Source organism: Antennarius striatus, chromosome 4 (genome assembly GCF_040054535.1).
Source record: "Antennarius striatus isolate MH-2024 chromosome 4, ASM4005453v1, whole genome shotgun sequence".
In the NCBI taxonomy this organism is placed as follows: Eukaryota; Metazoa; Chordata; class Actinopteri; order Lophiiformes; family Antennariidae; genus Antennarius; species Antennarius striatus.
In genome coordinates this window covers 18,026,572-18,049,013 of record NC_090779.1, presented here as the reverse complement: position 1 = coordinate 18,049,013, position 22,442 = coordinate 18,026,572, and the positions used below count along the sequence as shown (strand labels likewise).

At 40.0% G+C, this 22,442-nt stretch overlaps 1 protein-coding gene across 2 annotated transcripts in view; it reads right to left on the bottom strand.

The window, feature by feature from the left end:
• Positions 1-22,442, bottom strand: part of tmtc2b (transmembrane O-mannosyltransferase targeting cadherins 2b) — an 81,119-nt gene that overhangs the window by 31,781 nt on the left and 26,896 nt on the right. For both annotated transcript variants that reach the window (XM_068312879.1, XM_068312878.1), the window contains exon 2: positions 10,100-10,676. In XM_068312879.1, the coding sequence (XP_068168980.1) occupies positions 10,100-10,676 (577 nt within the window). The remainder of the gene's footprint in view (positions 1-10,099; positions 10,677-22,442) is intronic.

Sequence of the window (22,442 nt, the reverse complement as noted above, 5' to 3'; positions counted from 1 at the left end):
AACAGTAAGCTTCTCCAAGACATGCATGAATGAGACACACAAAGCCAAAGCTCCCATGACAGAGAAGATTTGCCGTCAGACGGATGGCAAATGCTGGACGTAGAAAGTAACTGATTGCATTTTTATCTCAGTACCACATTTTTAAAATAACCCTGGTGCATCTTGTTACGGTTGACCACCATATCTCAGTGAAAGAATGCCATTTCTTTCTGTTTATATTTTCTAGTAAAGAGCATAAGAAGAGTTCACCAAACAAATCCTCAATATTAGTTCACATAATGGTGATAAATGTCAAGTCTAAATCAGTATAGACTGAGATTAAAAATGAACACATTGAGAGAATAATCTCCACATGTGCTGGCACCTGCTTGCCTGTCTGTCACAATATATTTTATGACCAAAAATATCAGATCTGCTCAACTCAACATCATATTTTGTGACTAGAAGAGGGCTCAATCACACAGGATTTAATCAACATCTCACGTCTGAAATTCCTTTTTACAGAGTCTCCTAAGGAGAAGGATTCGTTCCATGATTTGCATTAATGTTTACAACTGGTGGATTGTCCCATGTGTCTTTGCTTTACTGCTGCAAAAATCATTCCAATGTGTCACAGAAGAGAAAACAGAACAAGGTGTGGGCCAGATTTAGTTCACATCATTAACTGCACAATTAAAGACAAAAACTGCAGCTGAGAAGTCAAACAAGTAAACGTGGAGAACAATTACAGCATGCAGGAAAACAGCTGAAGAACAACCTCACTGCTGCACAACATACCCGAAATTCTGCATGAGCTCAATCTCAAAGGCTTTTAGATTCACATGGCATGAGAATACCCTGGATGCTTATTCTTGGCCGTGCTTTAATGCTATGACATATGAAAGAGTACATAATCTAAAAGGGTGACAGTAGATATAAAGTGACTCTAACTCCAAATTGGATAAATAGAGAAGACTTGAAGAAGAACTGAGTGGAAAAGAATTTCAGAGTAGTTGGGATTTTCAGAAGATGGACTGATCTGTTTGCAGATTTACTGTTCAAAATTCATAAAATCTGCTTTGTGTTCATCTCACAAAGAAAGACATTCTTGATCGTAAAATTATGACCAGATTTACTGGATAAGACTGTAAAATGGGGCACACTGACCCTCCTTACAACAGGCATTCATATGAGTCTCATACTTGTACTGTATCCAACTCTGGGTACTCTGAGGATTTCGTAATAACTATTGCAATGGATCTACATGAAACCTGGTGGGAGGATGGATCTTGGTGTGGATTTGGAAAAGTAAGTTCAAGTTCAAAAGTAAGTTCAATTTTTCAAATTTCAGATTTACTTGAAACATAACAAGCTAAAGCATTTTTCGACAGGGTTGACTTCTATTTGGAAAATACTTGATTAAATTTCAGGGGATTGCTAAGACATGCATTCTATTAACTGACCTTGTAATAAATTTTATCTAGATCGTATTAACATTTTAAATTTGTGTGGATAAGGGTCTAAATTTAAATTCATAATGCTGGAAAGAAAGTTGTTCACCTTCCTAAAGAATTTTCAGGTAAAGTTAAAATGTCCCTGAGGCAGTCTGCTGGAGTGTAATTTGATTGTGGCCTCCCAGAGGGCTTTTGAGCACATGTGTCAAACTCAAGGCCCAGGGGCCATATGTGGCCCGCCACATCATGTTATGTGGCCTGCGTGAGCATAAAAGGTCAGAGTGTCTAAAAATAAATAGGTCAAAAGTGTTTTTGACCAAAAACTACATTTACCACAATGCAGTCATTAAGCAAATTTTAAATGACAAGAACGTGAGCCAAGTAAATGTCCTATCTTGTGTTTGATGTTATTTGTCTTCATTCACTTGTATAGTTTGATCCTTGATTGGTGGAGTTATGTGGGTTTCATAACGTGACAAATTAAAAAGATTTATGTTATAACAGAGAAAAAACCAAAGATTTTTCTGCGCAACTGTAATGTTTGTAACTTGAATAAGTAATAAAATCAGAGTTATTTAACTTTAAGGAGTAGTTTTATTTATTATACGTTACATTGAGTTACATTTCTTCATTACATCTGGCCCTTTGAGGACAGCCGTTATGCTGATGTGGCCCTCGGTGACAATGATTTTGACACTCCTGCTTTATAGTGTCTCACAGTGCTAAACATCAACAGAATCAGCACAAATGTGTGCTTGAGTGACATTTATGGGAGTGAATGAAACTTAAATGGAAGAATTTGACAACTTCTTACATCTCCCCTCCTCTATAAACATCTTGTGTTATACAAACCCATTAAAATCTGGAACTGATCAAAATTTCACTGAAACATGAACTGCATACTCATCGAGACCCATTTAACAATCTGGTTCCTCGGACCAGAAACAGGTCTTAGTTAATCAACCCAAGGTGAGTTTGTGTGGTGATTATGCAAATTTTATTTTGGAAGGACTTGGTTTTCCTTGTGGAGATGTTCTCTGCATTTTCTTGCAGGCTCAGCGTGGCTGTGGCACTCAACCTACCTATACACTTGTTGCCTAAGTGTAATCAACTCCACTTATTCTGGTCAAATTTCTGCTTCTGTGAGAGTTGACTGTCTTGGAGTTTTATATTCCTGAGTTTTTCTGGACTACACCTATTATGAGCTTCTAGTTTAGGTTCACAGTAAAGATTTTTGTTGCACCTTTTGTCAGCCTCTGCTCCACTTTTTGGTCCACTCCTTGTGATTGACGGTTACACCGTGACAGTTTGTTAACTATGAACAGACTAATGCAGCAGTGCTGCAGGACACAAGCACTGTGGAAGATTTATTTCTGTACCAAGGTCTTACACAACATCTATGCATTCAAACACATTTGGGCCATAAAAATAACTGGATGTCCAATCATTTTATTGAAGGAATGAAGAAAAAAGGACAATGTGTACTCCAAAGCTTGTGCTGTATTTTCTGTTTGCTGTTCATAAAAACACAAGGCTTTTCATTCCTTCTCTCCATTTCTATCGTCATATAGTAAGTAAAGTCAGGGTCACAGCATTGGCTGTCGCTGGCACCCTGCCTGTCAGTTTCACTTATGCCTGATGAACAGCAGGCTGAAGCAAACCCAGTGCAAGTCACTATCACTGTGTTTTACGCTTGCCTCATTTTACCTCAAAGCGTCGACATTCAAATGTGATCAATCGTGCTTTTGGAATGTCCTAACTATTACCCTGCTACTGTATGTGGTGTTCTTGTGCTATAAGGAAAGGGATATTGACTTTCTCTGTGAAATCAGGATGAGAAGATCAGTAACTTTATAATGCAAATGTGAAGTGTGGGACTCTGTTAGCTCAGCATGAAGATGAGCGACAGAGGGGCAAGAACTTAATTGGTTCTGTCCAGAAACAAACTGCTAACTACTAACTCTTATTGATAAATTTTATCATAGATGTGTAAAAAAAAGACATTCTCAGAAGGAAAAAATATTAAAACACAGGTTGGGGATTTACAGAGGGTTATCTGTAGGACAAAACCTTGGTCCAGATGCGGAGTCTTCCAGGAGTCTCCATTGAATGTCAGCAAACCCACAGTAGTGGCTAAAATCCAGACTATTTATTTCACTGTTCATTCCATTTGTGATAATGATATGTCTTTGATATCTGAAAGGCAAGCATAAGTAACATCACTTAGGTGTAAAATAATAAAATTAACCTTTAGTGAATGGTTGTACTTCTACCATTTACTGACAGGCATATCGTGGATCTTTTATGGGCAGAGCCAAATATACAACACATGGTGGGGCACATTTTAGTTTGAAGCCCAAATGAATAAAAATAACTAAATAACTAAGAGGTAGATTTAATAACTATGGATGAACAAATAACACAACTTACTGTGCAACCAGCTTTAGCTTCATATTAAGTACACAGATATGAAAGTGGCACCAATCTTCAAATCTAAATTCTAGTCAAAAATAATTCAATTTCCCCAAAATGTCCTTTGCATGCTATTTTTCCTCTGTAAATGTAGTTCCATTATTCATGTTTCCAATGGCTTGTCTCTATATCTTGACCAGAAGCGGTGGTGTGTATCCCCATGTGAGAGGCAGGTGGGTGAGGGCAGTGGGCACTAGCTGGACCCAACGGGTCCAATCCATCACAAAGTGACAGAAGTCATTAGAGCACGGAAGCACATCTGTGGACCCCCAGGTAAGGATCTATTCATCGGGCTGCATTTCCTCATCTAATATAGATGCAAGGTATGTATTGACGTTTTGTCTGCAGGGTCTATAGTCCACCCCCCCCGATACACACATATATATACACAGAAGAGAGCACACATACATATGTTCAGAGGAACCTCAGAGTTCATAGCTGCCCTCCTACGATCTCCTCCATATTTCACACCACTCTGGTCACACCTGGTCCACAACATCTCACCTCTCATCACAGGTAATGCCAGTCTGTCATTGTGGCCACACACACACACACACACACACACACACATACACGAACGCACACACACGCACACACACACACACACAGTAAGCAGTGACCTTCCGCTAATAGCCAAAGTGTGAAGAGAAAACTGGAGGTGTGAAAAGATAGAGTGTCTCTGCATGACATTCACTGAGGGCCAGCTGGGTCTTGTCCCAGGTTTGGAATAATTTTCCAGAGACTGCATGGATGGATAGATGGAACATAGATGTGAACAAAAGTGATCACAGAGAAACATCTCAAGTTTCTCTGAAGATACATGTAATTGAGCCCTAGTGTACTCAAGAGCTCCCGCTACATGTACAGTACTGACATGACATCACCAAGATAATTCGTCTTCATCCAGTTTTCACTTTTAAGGCATCAGATTTCTGTATTGTGTTTTCAAAGGGATGTTTTCATTGCAGTCATGTCAGCAGTGCCAGCCCCTGAGGGACAGTGACTCATACTGTACCTACGTATTAATGGTATCCTTTCTCCATTGTGTAAAGAGCATCATGTCATCATTTAAACATAAGAAAATGGACCCTTGTGGTTTCGTAAAGCCAAATTGTAGATGTTCTCATTGAGTTAAAGAGCCAAACAGAGCTTGTTTTTCACACTGATGCTTGTGACGCTTCTACTGTCCAAACCTTTATATTACAGGAAGAAAAAGAGAGAGCAAGTCCTCAGGACAGAAAATTTACAGCATTATAGTGTGGGAAGAACAAGGCAAAATCTTGCTGAAAAGCATTCTTTCTTCCACTAAATTTAGCATTGCAATTGTGTTTCATCTGTTAGTGAAAATGAGCCCATTATCTAATGCTATGCAGGAAACAGTCTCATAAAAAGCACATTTTTCCACATAAATTGTGGTTAAACCACACACTCACTCCTGTGCCAACCTCGCTCCATTTGAATCTCTTAAAGTCATTGCCTGGGAGTCGTTGAATCCATAAGAGCACATGGCCATAAACACTTTATTCAGACGCAAATAAATATGAAGAACATCACCACTGTGATGGTCAACTTGAAGAAACATTTGATATAATGGTGTCAATATGACGCAGAATTAACAAGCCCAAGATGCGTTGCAGGCAAAGCCTATAGCCCATTAATTGGGCCAGCCTCCACAAAAAAGTTCAACAGCTCATCTAACTCAAAGTAATAAACACCATAATAATATGAATTTATCCTGAGAACTGAACATTAAATGTAAAACATTCGAGAAAAAAAAAACAATCAATCTGGCTTGTCTTTTTTTTTTTTTTTTTACTCTTTGAAGGTTTTTGTAAAGCTGGGGAATAATTGAAGTTAATGAAAGGAAGAATTGGATCCATATTATCTCTGAAGCCGGCACTGCATAGGCAGAAGCCTGCAAGAAGAAACACATGTGAAACAAATGCATCTTCTCAGCAGTCTGAAAAGCTCTAACTTAATTCAAATAGAGGTTGCAATAATGTAGGATGTCACATAGTAAATTAATTGAATGTGGGATTGTTGAAACAATGGTAATTTTTTTAAAAATGATTAATTGTTGTGCATGATCCTCTGGTTCCACAACCAAAAAATCAGGATATTTTTTCTAACATTTTCATGCAGAGAAAGTCGTAAGTCTTGACGAAATGAGTTATGACCCTGCATGTTATTACAAGAAGTTCTGTGTCTTTCCTTCAACCTTCAAACCACACACAGAAGCTGTAACGACACAAGGGGAGATTTGCAGCTGATATAAAGTGAACTGTAATTGACTGTGCTCCACAATCAGATAAGGAGGCCCATTTCACCATGTCCGACGTGAAATGACAAATGAAATCAGCGGGTTGGAAAGTTTTGTGATAAAACATAGAGCAGGCTCTTTGTGGGCTGTCATTCATCCAGTGAGGCGGATTCTTCACTCGACTTAAGTTTTATGTATTTTAACACATAAAAATAAGTGGTGACAATTGCAATTCCATGTCTTTACGCCTTATAACCTCTTATCACACAACATTAAAATTAGATGGCTAAGCACATTTACTCATTTATACTCTCTTTGGTTGAGGGAATTAGTGGGAAAGATTTCAGTGCCTCATTGATCTCAAGCCCTAACTTGTGAGGACACTGCATTTTTGTAAGTATTGTGATCATTTACAGTGCTGTTGACAACTAATGTTCAGCTGGAGGCTCAACTTGTTCAGAGGAATAACTCCCATGACTTAAGAAGCTGAGAAAGAGAGAGACGAATGCACACATTGTTGAGGTGGGCTGCTTGCCATGAGTATAACAGATCATGTCCCGGTGCTCATATATACTCATCTATGACCACAGAGTAATATCACATTGTAGAAGGACTATGCTGATGTGAAAGAAACTTCCAAAGCCAATATGACTGATGTGACGCTGACGGCTCCCTGTCTGTGCTCTTGTGTTTTATGTAATGACAATGACTGTATAGAATGCTATGGTAAGTAAGTCATGTGTCATTTCAAGAAAAAAAAAAGAAAACTGTTTTCTACACAACCCACCGTTTTTCTTAATTGGCCTTTTCCATGCAAATAACCCACAGGGAGAGAGACGTAGATTCATTTTCCCTCTTTGCTGCAAAAAAGTACTTTCAGTTTAATTTGCTAGTTAGCCAAATTTTCATTATACAAGTGTTAGCGGTTTGATTAGTTCCAACATGTTGAAAGAAACACATAATATTTCCTCTTTGTTTTATGTATAAAACTGTCTGGAGGACTTAAACAGAATGTTTAAACTGACTAATTTGTTTTACTTTCATAAAGTATACTCAGGACTGAATCCAATACAAACTTTCTCGAATAGATGCATGTTAAAAATTATAGGTTCATTACATCATGTTAATTAACATTTCACTGATGAGTTTGAAGGAATAGTTTCGTTCGTAGATGTAAAGAATACATGAAGGTCTAACAACATATTTTATAGACAAATAGATTATATTGTCCAACTAATCCAAAATGACCACTCTGTAAACTAACCCATCACCATTACAGGTTACTGTTATGAAGATTTGGCAGAAAAAGAGAATTACATCGAAGAAAGTGAAGGTGGAGGCACAAGTAAAGAGGGTGGTGGCTTTCACAATATTGGAAAAATACCAACATTATGTGAACAGAGGAATAATGACATTTTGTTCCCTTCTAGGTGACCACTTGTTACAATATATACTTTGGCTGGACCTGCCTGCTTTACCCTTGGCCCACAAAGACTAATGCGCTGAAATGTTACAATAACAATTAAGCCCTGTTTGTGTTTGCCAGCTGAGTAGATGGGGTGTATCCATCGGTACGGCTAAGGTGGCAGTGTGAGATATCCTGCAACCACCATCCATCCCAGTGAGGCATTTGCCATCATACTTGCTCATGTAACTTGCATGCACATGTGCCCATATTTTAGAGAACGATAGCGCTATTCAGTAATGACACATGATGAACACCAACTTTAACCCCTTTGGACCTCATTGGGTTTGGTTGGTGTCTTGAGTGCAGCTTTTCGATGTTCTGGTAATACACTCCTCCAACCAGAAGGTGACAAGGATATATCGACATGCTGTTTACATTCATTAAGAAGAAACAATGTCAAAAACAATTCTACACAATGTTGTGAATATTGTTTTGCTGCATTTGACCCATCCGTGAGGGGCAGTGGGTAGCTCTTATGGCACCTAGGATACATTGGCATGTTGACTGGGGGAACCGTGGCTTGAACCACTAACCTTCCAATAAGTGGAAGTTGTGTGGAACTTCCCATTGTGGAAGTCCATAAGGTGGAGGATTACAGCTGGAATGAATGCTGATGGAGGTGGACTAATTACTGAGTGTGTAAAATGCAGTACAGTCCTTTTGTGTCATTTGGGGAATTTCATCAATTCGTGTTTTTTCTTTTTCTTTTTTTCTTCCTGTCTCGTTGATCTTGAAAAGTAAGCCATGACAAGTTAGTAAAATATATGTTGTTCTTTTCACAAATTGCCCATGCAAATCTACAAATAAACACAGTAGTGCGTTTTGAAATCCGTTTAGTGTATATTCCTTAAAAGTACATTACTTTGAGGGCTCTGAATTATTTAGCACCTCCATTAAACTGTTTCTGCTACTCTATTCTGTTATATTCAACAGCGAGAGCAAACTTTTAATCTTTTATATGTTTTAAACATTTTAAGCAAATTTATGTAAATACATGTAAAGTGTATCCCGAGTGTGTGAAGTGCCACTACTAACTCAATATTATTCTGATCACATGCTTTCTACACAAAACTACAAAGCATCAAGGCAAAAATTACAAACACTGCCGTCTGGAATTCAGAAGCTGCACATCTGGCCTTGCAAAAGTGTGCCAAGTTAGTTAACCACGATGGCAAACCATGAAAGAAATCTTCAGGGCTTTCTCCAGCTAGAAGTACAAATATCTGCCAGCTCAGGTTTTCTTCCAAAGACATTTGGATCAGCAGGCTGTGTGGATTTTCAATCAAAAGGTTGAAGAACTGTCAGGCTATAAGGCATCATCTGCTCTGGCCCTCTTACCCTTGTTTCCTCTCCAGTCTAGCCATGCCTGACATGCCATTAGAAAGCCGGTCTGCCTGCACAAATAGATGGGCCACTCTCCAGAGGACGGACGGCATCAGATAAGGCTTAAATCATGAGATGAGAAGACACCGTGGAGAACACAGCAGCAGATGCCCTCTGGCTTCATTTTCACACAATGCTGCGCAGCAAAAGACAGATAGAATTTGTTCTTCAATGAAACCTTAATCTCTGTCTGTATTTCTCACAATTTTCACCTACAATTGTAGTGACTCTTATCCCTCCTCAGTTCATAACACTTAAATAAGTGTTATTCTTCTGGATGGTGCAGACAGCCAGTCCGACATTGACTGCTCCAGGGCCCTTTTGACACATTTGTGCACAAGTCCTACTGAATTTGTCATGATGGAATAGAGAATCAAGGACTAGAAAGTAAACAGTAAAAACATCTGACAGAAGCTGTTAGGGAAAAAGGCTATTTAATGTCTGAATGCTTCAAAAGCAAAAAATAAATGAATTAAAAAAATCAAAGCATATTTCAGTTTTTTGTTTGGATTTCTGTTCCATTTTCTCCTTTTTCACTTACTGTGTGTCATGACGATAGACAAAATGTAGGCAGACCCACTCATATGAGTGCACTCTCAGAATATAAAAAGAAAGGGTTAAATGTGACTGAAACAACTTGTTCCAATTTAGTAATGGCTTTGATGAGAAAACATGTTACATGTAAGGACAGATTTACTCAGAAAATCACTCCTAGTGATTACCCATTCTTCATTCAATCAACTCATCAGTCTCACCAGTTACAATTATGTATTCATTTCTAAACAATAGATGTTATAATAAATAACTGCCTTCTGCACAGAAACAAAAATCTATTTGCTTTGCTTTCTCAACATGTGTGTTTTCTTCAATGTAACGGAAAATGAGACAACCTGACATAAACGGCACAGCGGTACATGCATTGGCAATTGTTTTGGAATTACATTGCGTTGAAAAGTAAAACACTCATACACAGACACACACAACTTAGCATTCCATGGCCATCTGCCAGATTCATGGAATGAAGGTAGGAAATAAGCTACCAGCAAAAAAGGTAGCACCACAGGGAGACTGGAAACTATTTACCTTGTGAAGAAGCATGATGATCTGTCGCAGTGTGAGCCCGTGGAAAACACAGACATCGTACAGTGCAGATACAGCCAGGACTGTCACTCCGAGCTCCTTCCAGAGCATGCTGCAGGTTGCGCAGCCCAGGCTGCCCAGGAACCAGGCTGCAAGCCACAAGGGCCTAGCCTGGCCACGCATCTTACAATGACGTATGTAACACAGCAGGGACAACAGAAAGAAAAGGGCGGCACCTTCATCGGCTCGACCAACAACGCCTGCCACGGCCTCAGTGTGGATGGGGTGACAGGCGAAGAGAAGACCAGCCAGAAGGCTCCATAGGCCTCCCCCGAGCAGCAACCGAGCCAGCAAAGTAAACAAGCCGGTCACAGCCCCATGGATGGCCACGTTAACAAAGTGGTAACCCCATGGATCCAGCCCACCCACTGCATGGTTAAGACGGAAGGAGAGGGTGCAGAGGGGCCGGTAAGACTTGTGGCTTCCACTGTGCGTGAGTAAGGTTCCCCAGAAGTCATCATAAAAGATGTTTATCCAGGGGGTCTCAGGGAGAAGGTCTTGATTAGTCTTGATTGCACGGCTGTAAAGAAACAAGAAAAGATTACAGAACTTGATGTATAAACTGTAGATGGACAGATTTATATTCCACACAGAACTGACACTGTCAATTTAAGTGATAACACATGGCTTCCCTGATGGACAACTTGGCCACCCTTTCATATTCATTAACAGTGCCATATCTGAAAAATGTGTTTGTGAGGTACGTTTTGTGTGGCAATCACAGCTGATTCTCTGATGAGGATCTACAGCAATTATTTACCAGTGCTGACAATGTAGAAAATATGGGTTGCTATGAAATGAAACTACATTTGCATACAGCTTTACCTCGAGAGTTTGGTCACGTGACATTTTCAAAGAGAAAATCAGAGGGTGAGTTTGAGGCTCTGGATGGCTTGGTCACAGCTTCTACAGCTGTGGACTGGGATTTAACATAGGGCCACACCCTGAACCAGAGACAAATAGAGGTATGCAAAGGGGAATGCCATGCTGGCAAAATGGAGGGAACAATCAATTTGCGGGGACAACTGACATGAAGACTCAGAGGTTGTCTGTTGAATGCTGAGGATGAGGCAGATGTCGTTCAAATTAGAGAGATACAACCAGAAAGATATTTCTACACACCGAATATATACTTTGAGCCTGAGGCAGGCATGGCCATTGAGTATGGGGCTGATCATCTCACCCTGTGAGGGATGAACCAGTGTGACCTATAACAATGCTACATCAGCCACAAGCTGTGCATGTCAGCGGCGCACAACAGGAAGGGGAAAAAAATGGAGGTACATTTGTCCCTTCAGGAGCACTAAACGTTCTTTCTATCTTTTCTGCCATGTTACAAGGTCTTTCTGACAAGATCTCTACGTCTGTCACAGGGAGATGGTGGTGCAAATGACTGAAAAGAAACTCAATGATTCTCAGCAGAGGAAGCTGCTTGATAAACACAGAACAGAGGTTCTGTAATTAAAGCAGTGATAGATGGGACATGACATGCGAAAACAAGCGAAGAACACCAGGCTGTAATGAGTCTCCATGGCAGTCATTATTAATGCACTCATTTAGTTCCCATAGAGAGGGGGGAGGGAAGGGGGGGAGTACTACAGAGAGTACAAGACATAGTCAATTATTTTTATCTGCAAATTAAAACATTCAAAGGAGGCAAAAATGAAAGAACCAATAAAAGCATAACACTTATGTTTGGTGGCTGACACCTCTAAATACCCCAAAAGCCTATGGGAGATTTGGTGATGTGCAGCAGGTGATGTTACAACATTCATCAACTCACTAAGTGAGCTAACTATTTAGGTGTGTAGATGGAGCCCCTCTAACAATAGATCTAAATTAAATAACTACTACCTGGCCATGAAATGTTGACAGATGTAAAGAAATAATCTTGCGGATTCTAAAAGAATGCCTTGGATGTCAGCACACAAATGATTTGGTTTCACTAGCCTCTTGTAGGAACCGACAGAGGCTCCAGGCTGAAGGGTCCAAACCTCATCTACAGGATGCAGAAATGCCAATCTATTTTCTCTGGCCCGTTCGTTAAGTGAACTCTTCATTCCACCGCAAGATGCTCACATAAGAGGCATTATGGTTCAATTACATCTCAAAGCCATTTTGGAGGCAAGTGCCCTTGTTTTCCATCGCACAGTGCAGTGGAGTCAGTGAGGCCAGATATATTATATATTGCCTCAAAACCACATCAAATTTTTTTGGAATAAAAAAACAAAACAGGCAAAAGCCAGGGCCAGTCATTCAAAAACCCACCACGTTCGCAGTTTATGCTTCCTGAGTGGCCATGCAGGAGGTTCACCTCTCCGATTGTCTCCTGCTTTCATTCAGGAGGCGGGCAATCACTTAGTGTTCTGTGGTTGACAAGCAGAGAATTGAGGAACACAAGAAAAAGGATGAGGTTTAACCTCTTAGCCCATTCTGCCGCAACTCCTCAGAGTGAGCTAATGGGATACACCCACATCTGATTTAACAAATTTGCATCATAGTCCAACTAGTCATGGTCAGAGTTCCCAATATATGGCACTAATCCACTGCAGGCTTCCATCATCATTATCATCATCGGACCCTCCACTAGTTAAGAGGAAAGCTGGAGAGGTAGATTGAGTTTCCGTGGCTTGTTGGTCCCATTTCTGTGCATCACAAACCTTTCTAGCCAGAAACGCATTCCTACGCAAACCACACTCCTCAACATCATCTCCTAAAGGAACGAGGGGGATCATGTGGCCACTAACAAGCGAAATCCCCGAAAAACATTTCTACCACCTGTTACTCTGTCTATATCGTCCAATTCTTGATTTCAACTTCAATCTTCCACAACTCACCTGCATCTCAAACACAGACCACGATCTGTTTGTTTGAAAAGATTTGGAATAGAAGATATGTGAAGTTTTATCCTTGTTAGAAATAATACACAGGTTTAATACAACTGATGACTGATTGGCTTTGCATTGCTGAGCCCACACAGACATGTCACCAGGTTTCCCATTGCAAGGAATCAATGAATGAATGAGCTTTATGACCGAAATGAAAGTTTATTCTCCAATCCTGAAGTGTAAGTATATAATGGTACCCAGTGAGACACCAAAAAGGGGAGAAAAAACCCCTCTGTTTAATTTTAAATAACACACTTTGTGTGGCTAAACATTTTGGAATAAACCAAAGGACACACCAAGTAACCAGGAATCGAAACAACCAGCCCCACTGGGTGAGAAAATAAACCAATTTAACAGAAGTTTAAACTAAAAGGTTAACTTTTTCGGAAGCATACGTATTCCTTGTTAAATCTTAGTAACCAAAACCAAGTTTTGCCTCTTGCTGTAGGATCAACATAAAGCTATGCCAATATTCAGCTGGCATGTGTTCAGTTTGCATTAGCATGAATTCTTGGAACAGAAGTAACATGATAGGATTTTTCTGTCAAAGCATAAATAATTGCCCACCACATTATGAGCCAGACTATTTCTTGACTAGAAGCAGTGATTTCCTGTCTATGCTTGTTACCTGGCAACCTCTTTACGATGACAAGTCTTGCGGAAGTCACTATGCTCTGCCAAAAAAATATAGTCCTTGTGTTTCCAGTCCTAAAACGCTTAATTGTATGAATACATATTTACAGTATATTGAATACACTAGTGAATGGATACACAAAAAAGACAAGAGGGAAACCAATTAATTATATTCACTCTGATTTCACAGAGGATCTGCCATTTGAATTATGAAACACTGAGGAGAACGCTGGCTCTTAAAAATACGAGGCATTCAAAATCTTTCAGCATGTGTAAAGAAAATCATCAACTGCTGGGAGTTTGAGGAAAGTGATCGAAATTCTTCCAACTATATGTCATCACCCGGCTTCAATATCTGACAGACGCGCAACAGTATTTTTAGACTGGCTACAGAGGGAAGCCCACTCAATGTTTCCGGCAAGGAGTTTGTCTAATATTTCTTCCCATGGGCAAGCTAGCAGCTCATTAAAGGAATACCTCAACTTCACTTATGGTCCTAATATAGATATTACTATTGTTTTAGCAATGAGCACATATTTGGTTTGTTTTCTTTACTAAATATTGTGTAACTAAGGAAGTATATTAATATATATGACCTTAATGTCATTTTAATAGGCTATTCAATAACAAAGTACTGGGCTCAATTATTTTCCTTCAATTAAAACTCAAATACATACTACTCTTTTTGGCGTCTTTAGGGACAGGGTTTTATAGCATTAGAAGAACAACACAAATTGATTAAAATGTTTCTGTTATTAATTCAGTTTGATGGAAATGAAATGCATGAAGGTGTGCTTCTGCATGTGAACTGAAACTAAAACTGTTTTTGTGGGGCACTTACAAACAATGCGAGGATTAGGAGAAGTCAATGACAATGGATCAAAGTAAATTAGAGTAATCAAAAATTAACATTCTAACACTACAAAAGTGGTGAAGGGAAGATTATGAAGGATCGAGAGGACAAACAAAGTTGTTGTGGGGTATTTAACTATACGCAACACACTGCTGCCGTGGGCGCCATAAAGTCCCTATTGTCAAGAGTAAATGGCTGTTTTCTCCTGTTTGACATATGTGATTAGTAAGCCCATAATGAAAGCTCTTGAGAAAAGACTGTAGCCTCAGGGAGAACTGAGGAGTGTATTTTTACACAAGACAGAATTTAGGGTTTTAGGTAATTTGTCATTTAGGCAGAAGAGCTTTCTCACAGTACTTCAGGGCCACCAATTTCACCCTTTCATCTTTGCCTTCCCATCAAACTGACCAAAATTATTTTAATTTGCAGTGATTTTAATTTAATTTCTTGTTTCCGACTCTGGACACCTGACAAATCATTCCATCATTCCAACTGATGAGAGGGAACACAGTATTGATGCATGAGGTAGTGAGAATGGACAATCTGGGAAAAGGTCTGGGACTATGTTAATTAGGGGTGGATGTGGGCTGAATCTACTCACTGCTCTATAATTTAATTCTTCTATTCAATATTTTTAAACTTTCCAATTTACAGAATTACAAGCTTTTACTTCCAAGGTGCACCAAAAGCACTTTGATTTGATTCTACACTTAAATTCTATGCTGCAGACATCTCCCTTTAAATGGTGGTGTTTCAACTGTTGTTGTTGTCTTTCACTTGTTGTGGATATAAAAGCCAGTGTAATTAAAGGTACGTTTTAAATGTTTCCACTACTATTCATTTGCAGGGGCGGCTGCATCCCCCTCCCCCCACCATGATCACCAACCTGCCAAAGAGAAAGACAAACTAGCTAGTCCTGCCCCTTATGACTATATCAGAGAGGAAATACTCCCCACCACATTAAGAGGGCCAATACGGGAAAGGTTTGGTGTAAAACTATTTCAGAATTATAAATTTTTATGCCTTCACTTTTGAACTATTTACATTCCCTCAGTGGAATAGTACTTAACTCCAAGGAGGGTATTTGCTTGTTCTGCTGATACAATCACACACACTGACTCCATGTCAAGGCAACACAGACAATCAAACAATAGTACACCGAGACACTGAGACCAGAGCCAAACAGGCTTACCCTGCACAGTGGTGTGTTCAAGCTCTGTGAAACCCCGTGCCTGCTGTTCAGCATCCATGATCAGCCCTTTGTCCTGCAAGGGGTGGGCACAGTAGGGAATGACCTGAATGCTGATCCCCAGAGCTAACCAGCCAGGAAACCAACCAACCAGCAAGCCACACTTCTGTCCAGCGAACTGGGTTGACGGCGCAAGAATCCTAGCAGCCAACATCCAAATCCTGTGGTGTTAAATTGCTATGGGCAGGAACAGTTCCTGTTCAGTCCTCTGATGTCCAGCAGAGCCTTCCGACTAAAAAAATACAATTGCCACAATGTCTGATAAATTGTATAATTTCTGACAGAATGCACAATTTACAAGATGTGCTTCAAAAATTAACCTCACACACCCCTGCCATGTGATGCAGGAGGAGAGGAACTGCCACAAAAACATTACTGTCTCACCTGGAAGACACCCAAATCAAAAAGGAAATTAATAATACAGTACTTGAATCCAAAGAGTAGTTCCAACAACTTCACTTCATAAATAGAATTGCAGTATTTCATTAAGATGAAATACCCTCTGGCTGGAGATGTTGTTGCGTCTTGTGATAAAGAGAGAAGAGTAGAAAAGAAATCAGATCACCATCCAAACTAGGAGAAGTCTTAAAAAAATCACTTAAAATCCAAGTCAGTTGCAGGATGTTTATAGTCGGTTCCAGGTGTAGGAACCAATTACAGGAGCTGTCTGTGCAGAACAGAGAGGGCTGATATACACTTTGATTATTGCATCCAATAAATCTGTCATCATCTGTGGGGCAATGGCAAGACAGCAAAGAATTACTAGGGTACCCTCTCTCTCTCTCTCTCTCTCTCACACACACACACACACACACACACACACACACACACACACACGCACACACACACACATTAACTCTTCTCTTTTCCTCGTCCAAACAGAAACTGTTGCTTTGTATATTTCACTACCTCTATCTCCAAATGTCTGTCTCATTGGGAACATGTGGTGGGCAGTCAGAAGTAGGAATTTTCTACTCCTACAGGTCAGATGGTTTTCATAAAAGTTATTTTCCTCTTAGAGGGTAAAATTAAATTGGAGCCCCCGCACTTCCACATAAGCACCTGTCTTTTGAACAAAGAGGAGGACAAAAGTGGAAATGAAACAAACAGTCTAGCAGCTCTAAGAGGCTTATACCTGGGTTAAACTTTAATCCTAATGCTAACATTAGAATGTTGATACAGTGATGTTTGCCATGTTAGTTCAATGTTTGAGAGTGAGAATATATAACCATGTAAGCACGGGAAGTTCAAAACTGTTAGATGATGGAGACTAAACATGACATAAAAGTTTTTAAATGCAATAATTTTTTTTTTATTTCAGTCTGGTCCCAACATGGGGATCATCCCATACAAAGTGATTACTCCAGACTTAATTTGATTATTTTCTTTTTTATCAAGACATATTAAGTTAAAGACCGCCAAGCAGATTCCATGAAAATTACCTCAGGTAGCTTTGTATGAGTCTAAAATAACACTTAATTTCATATAAATGTAACTAACCTTGGATTAAATGAAATGCTTGTAATGCTCACTTAAAGTCATGGAATTCAAAAATTAAATATTTCATTGTTTTCATTCCATTCAGCAAATTTTTTCACCAAAGTGTTTTTTATTAAATAAATATCAACAAGAAGCAAGTCTTTGTTCTACCTCAGTGTTTCCCCTTAGTCTGACCCATGTCTAATGCTGTGCTAGTCACCCAGGCTATGTTTGGAGGGGGGCCACTCCACTGCACTCCTCCTCTCAACAGGAGGGCTTTTGTCACGCTCTGACCTTTTCGTCCATGTAGTAATAAATTTGTTTGATTTGTTCTCCCTTTTTTGTTCAGAGTGCTTCTCTTTCACAAGGAGAGGACAATCAATGCAGGGGAGGCTACTCCTTCTGGGCTTGTGGCCGCGTTGCATGCAAGACTCATCCGGGCCTGGCCCACCACTGGGTCGATTAAGCGTTCTGGTCTTTGCTTGAAAGATGCTGACCCATGGAGAGGTTCAGTGAGACCCAGATGGAGGGGACCAGAAGTGTGGAATGGAAAAATCCCATGGAAGCCAGAGCCTATGCAGAGAAGCAACAAATGAGTGAATGGATTGTCTGTTCAGCATTCACCATTCTTTTTCCTGAACCTTTCAGCATGGAGGGGCTTTTTACGAGGCACAACAGCACTGGAGGATGAGTCTGAATCATGGCACATCAACGCATGGGGCCTCTACTCACTGATGTTTATTGCATAGGGACTTAGGTGCATGAAAAGCCTTTCAGAATGCCAGTGGAGCAGAAAGGGGAAGACATCTTTAGTACTTTAACCATCTTATATCTCTAGCATTTGAAACAGCTGTGTCTTGTCCCAGTTCTCTTAGCTGCTTTGAGGGTCTTCTGTTTAAAAATGAAGATGCTGTGTAAGTGCCGGATTCAGGCACTCCATCTACCTGTACCTTTTGATTTGTGGCTGTCTTCTAAGAAACCCTGTGCAATTTATCAAACACAAACGAAAACAGAATTGAACCAATCAAAGGCGCTAACAGTGGAGGAGAAGGTAAGCAGACAGACACCAGAAGAACCGGAGCAATTGACTGATTTGTTTTTCTTGCAGCTTCTGTCAGCTTGCCATTGATTCATCAAAGTTTGTTTGATGAATTGAGACATCCACAAATATACAAATAAGCATAAATGAACCAATGACAGCATGCAAGGATGCAGCGCCCAATGATATAATTGGATCCTTCACGACAGGCCAGTGTTCTCAAACTGATCTAAATATAGCCTTTTTAAAACTCTCTCATTTGGGCTGTGGTTCCAGGCTCTAATTAGTAGCATAAGGAACCCTTTCAAAAAAAGATTGAGAGCCCCCTAACCCGACAGCCACATGTCTAGACAACTCAGGTTTGGTATTCACATAAGTTTCAACATAGTCCTTGGATGGTGTTCATCAGATTATTTGGGATGCCCAAATTATCTGATGAACGATAATTCAGGACAATAAGAGCTAATGCACAAGGAGGAATCAATGAAATGACAGAATGGCATGTATTTTAAGTTAAGCTGGAAGTGGGAAATTACATTTTAGGCAGACTGCTGAGAAATCAGGTACACTGAAGGCTGAATATCTTTTAAATATACAGCCGAAAGAGCTAACTCAGGAAAAAGCAAGATATTAATTCATACATTTCCAAGTACCTGAAACATGCCGTTACTGCAAAAGGATTCTGCAGTGCCGCCTGCCATTGCGTGAGACGGCACTGCCTTGTAAACCTATAAACAAGTTTGGAGAAACCCAAATAGCCTCTTACGTGTTTTTAAATGTTCTGTCTTACACATGGTGTCACTTAAAAGTTTTTTCAAAGATGCTCATTTACACATTTGAAATTTTATGGCCACCAAATCACACAAACCACACCACCAGTGCGTGTTCTTTGTACAGACTTTAAGTTTTCCAGTCAGAAAGCATAGAATCTCTCAAATGCATGAATAACCATGACTGTACACGCTGATCCAACAAAATTCCTTATGTTCAAACTATAAAAAAGCAAGCATTAGACATGGCTTATCTTTTAGCGTATTTCAAACTTACAAAAAAGTACACTTTAATTGCAACGAATGGAGCATTTGCACACTATGACAATTTACAATGGTTTGTGAAATCAACAAATCACAAAAAAAAGCAATACTACAACACCACTTTGGCAAGAAAAATAGAACTCTGGGATTATACTATTACTATTAATAGACAGGAAAGAGGCAAATCCTTCAATGCGGACACCAGCAGTTCCTTGTGTTTCCATGGGTTCTCAGCAATGCATTGTCACGGTAGTAAATGAACAATACCAGACTATTTCAGTCACTTATTTTCGCTCTCTATAACAGAGACAGTGTTTTCATGTTCTATTGTGTGGCTTAATTGAATTCCATACTTAGGCACAATATATGTATACTACAACAGCCAGCATCACAAAATATAGCACTTTACACACACAAAAAAAAGTTGTGCATATCGATCATGTTATATCATTACCTCTGAATTACTGCAATGAACTGAAGAGAGTCAATAGACAAAACAGACAGCAATCAATGTGGTTTGCTGTTTCCTCTGGGAGTAGGTATTACACAACATCAGGTTTTAGCTGCTCTGTCCTGAGGGCTGGTCTGATTGTTTAACTGACAGCTGCTCATCTGCTTTTTCCTAATTGGCTTGAGTCATGTGACTCCAAAGCTAGTGGAGCTCAATTTCTATCATTTCCCTTGGAGCATTTCTAATGAAATCTGACCAAACCTACCTTTTACAATCACCTGCAATTTTGAAAAATGCTACTACAGAGGTGGGTGTAAGAGCAGCTCACTGGGTTGTGAGGTTATGAAAGTAGCATTTTCTTGATGGGGTCTTAAAAAACTTGAAATCCATGATATCTGATGGTGCAGAGAGTTGGTGGCTCAGAAAAACAGGTTGAACATTTTAGTCAGATAGATATGAAGACAGCTCTGTCGATAGACCTTTTTCAACTTCCTCAGCAAAATACACCACCCTTGTAGAAACTGTGTTATATACTATATGCATACTATATATTATATACTTGTAAAGACCCCTGCCATGGATACCGAAGAGGTAGGCATTTCCCTTTGATGTTTCCCCCAGACTGTACTTTTGGTTTGCGGCAAAGCAACAAAAGACTATGTGTGGTGGAGGGCTTATTACTTAAGTGGACCAGCACTACGAGCTGCATGTTATGCTTCTAAGCCTCACTATTGCAGGTTGGTGCAGGCAGCCTGGCAGCACCAGCAAATCAAAACCATTCCAATGGTAAACCAGAACAACCTGGAGAATGATGTCATGGGGTGCATAGAATGACATCCCATCTACTGGTTACAATGAGATCCAATCAAAGAAGAATGGAAATTTCATTAAATTTACATCACTATCATCCTCCAGGCCCCATGTTAATAAAGTGTCAGGGTGGTACTGCTGCTAAAGGGCTTTGACAGGAGTTTTCTAAATTAGCAACGCCTCTAATGAAAACAAGGCAAAATCAACCACCCCAACATGTGTGTCAAACATCAAAAAGCTGCATTCTCTAGATAAAAAGAGAAAAAAAGGAAACTTAATAAGTCTCAGATTTTAAGATTTATTACTGCAAAGACAAGCATGTTACTAGACGTGGAGACAGAGGAATGTATATTAACTTTTTATTGTTTTATCCAGACTTCTGATGTCTATTTTTTGGCATTTTAATACAGTCCAGTATGATAAATATGTCTACAGTTTTGATCAAAAAGCCCTTTCTGGGATTCATGTGGTCTACGTTGGGGGTTACTCAACTGCCTGAGACAGTTAGGGTTAGGGTCTGCTGTAAATGAAAGATTCATGGAGGTTTTAAGGTTTTAACGATAATTCTTCCACTAAGTTTCATGAACTGACACCTTAAGACCCCTTAAGAATAGTTACAATTTAAATGGCAATCATTTTTTGTATTATTCTGTAAACTTTAGGAAATGGAAGTGGCAATGTCTTGGATTTCTTTTACAAGTCAATGAATTTATCCACAATATCAACTAAGCTCAAAAAACAGCCCAAATCATCAGCAAAACAACATGAAACCCAGACCCCTTTTCTTCTTTACTTTGGCACAGTCACACTGATAGAAAGACTTGCATTCATTGCATATCTGGAATACTTGTTGGTGGCATATTGTAGGTAGAATGAACAAAGCTGAGGGAGTGGCTGATGAGGCACTGGGCCCCCAGATAGGAGGACAAAGAGCCCACTAGAGCTCAGGCTAAGTGAAAAGGCTCAGACAAAGGGCTGAGAAGAAGAGTGCTTTATGAGCCAGTCAGAAGAAGAGGAGGCACAGCCCGATCCTGGGCTTGTTTAGCCGCTGGAGCACAACCATGTGTGGTCCATTATCACACCCAACCAGCATCGAGCACCATCCCTACCTCAATGGGAAGATGGATGCCCCCTTGCTGATTACCCCAAAGCCTGATGAAAACAGACAAAAACAAAAGCATTCAGCACGTTGGGACATGGTTATTGAAAAGGATCTCAGGAGCATGACTGCATGGGTTTGCTCCTCTTCAAGGAAGGACAATGGAACTGACAGGTGTAGGAGGAAGACAGAGAAGAGAACAGGGATTGAGGGTTTCAGTGAGGAGGTAGATGATGAGCTTGAAGAAAAGGGAGACGCTCTTGAGAGCTTCCTGAGTGGAACACAAGTATTTCTGTCCATTTTTGTTGCCTGGTTTATTAACAGAGTAAACAATGGAACCCAGCCGAGTAAACATGGTGCCTTCAATTAGATTACGGCTTTAGCAAGAAATACTGTCACCGGAACATTCTCATGTTTGTTTGTTTATCTGTTTGAATTGATGCCTGACATACAACCACCCTCGCAGTCATTTAGCAAACATGTCAATATTTTAAACTAGAGTTGCTGAAGCAGAAGAACTTGTCATAACACAAGAACAAAGCTGTGACTCATCCTTCCGTTAACTCATTTGTCTTCATTCGATCTGACTTTGAGTGAACGCTGAAGCCATCGGGAGCAGGAAACAGATGGAACCACGTCCTTCATCAGACCGAAAAAATAGGGAGACAGTTCAGGCCCTTCAGCGCCTTGTCTGTAGGCTCTCAAAACACACAGCCGCTGTTTACGTCAGCTGCTCCCTCCCTGCCCCCCG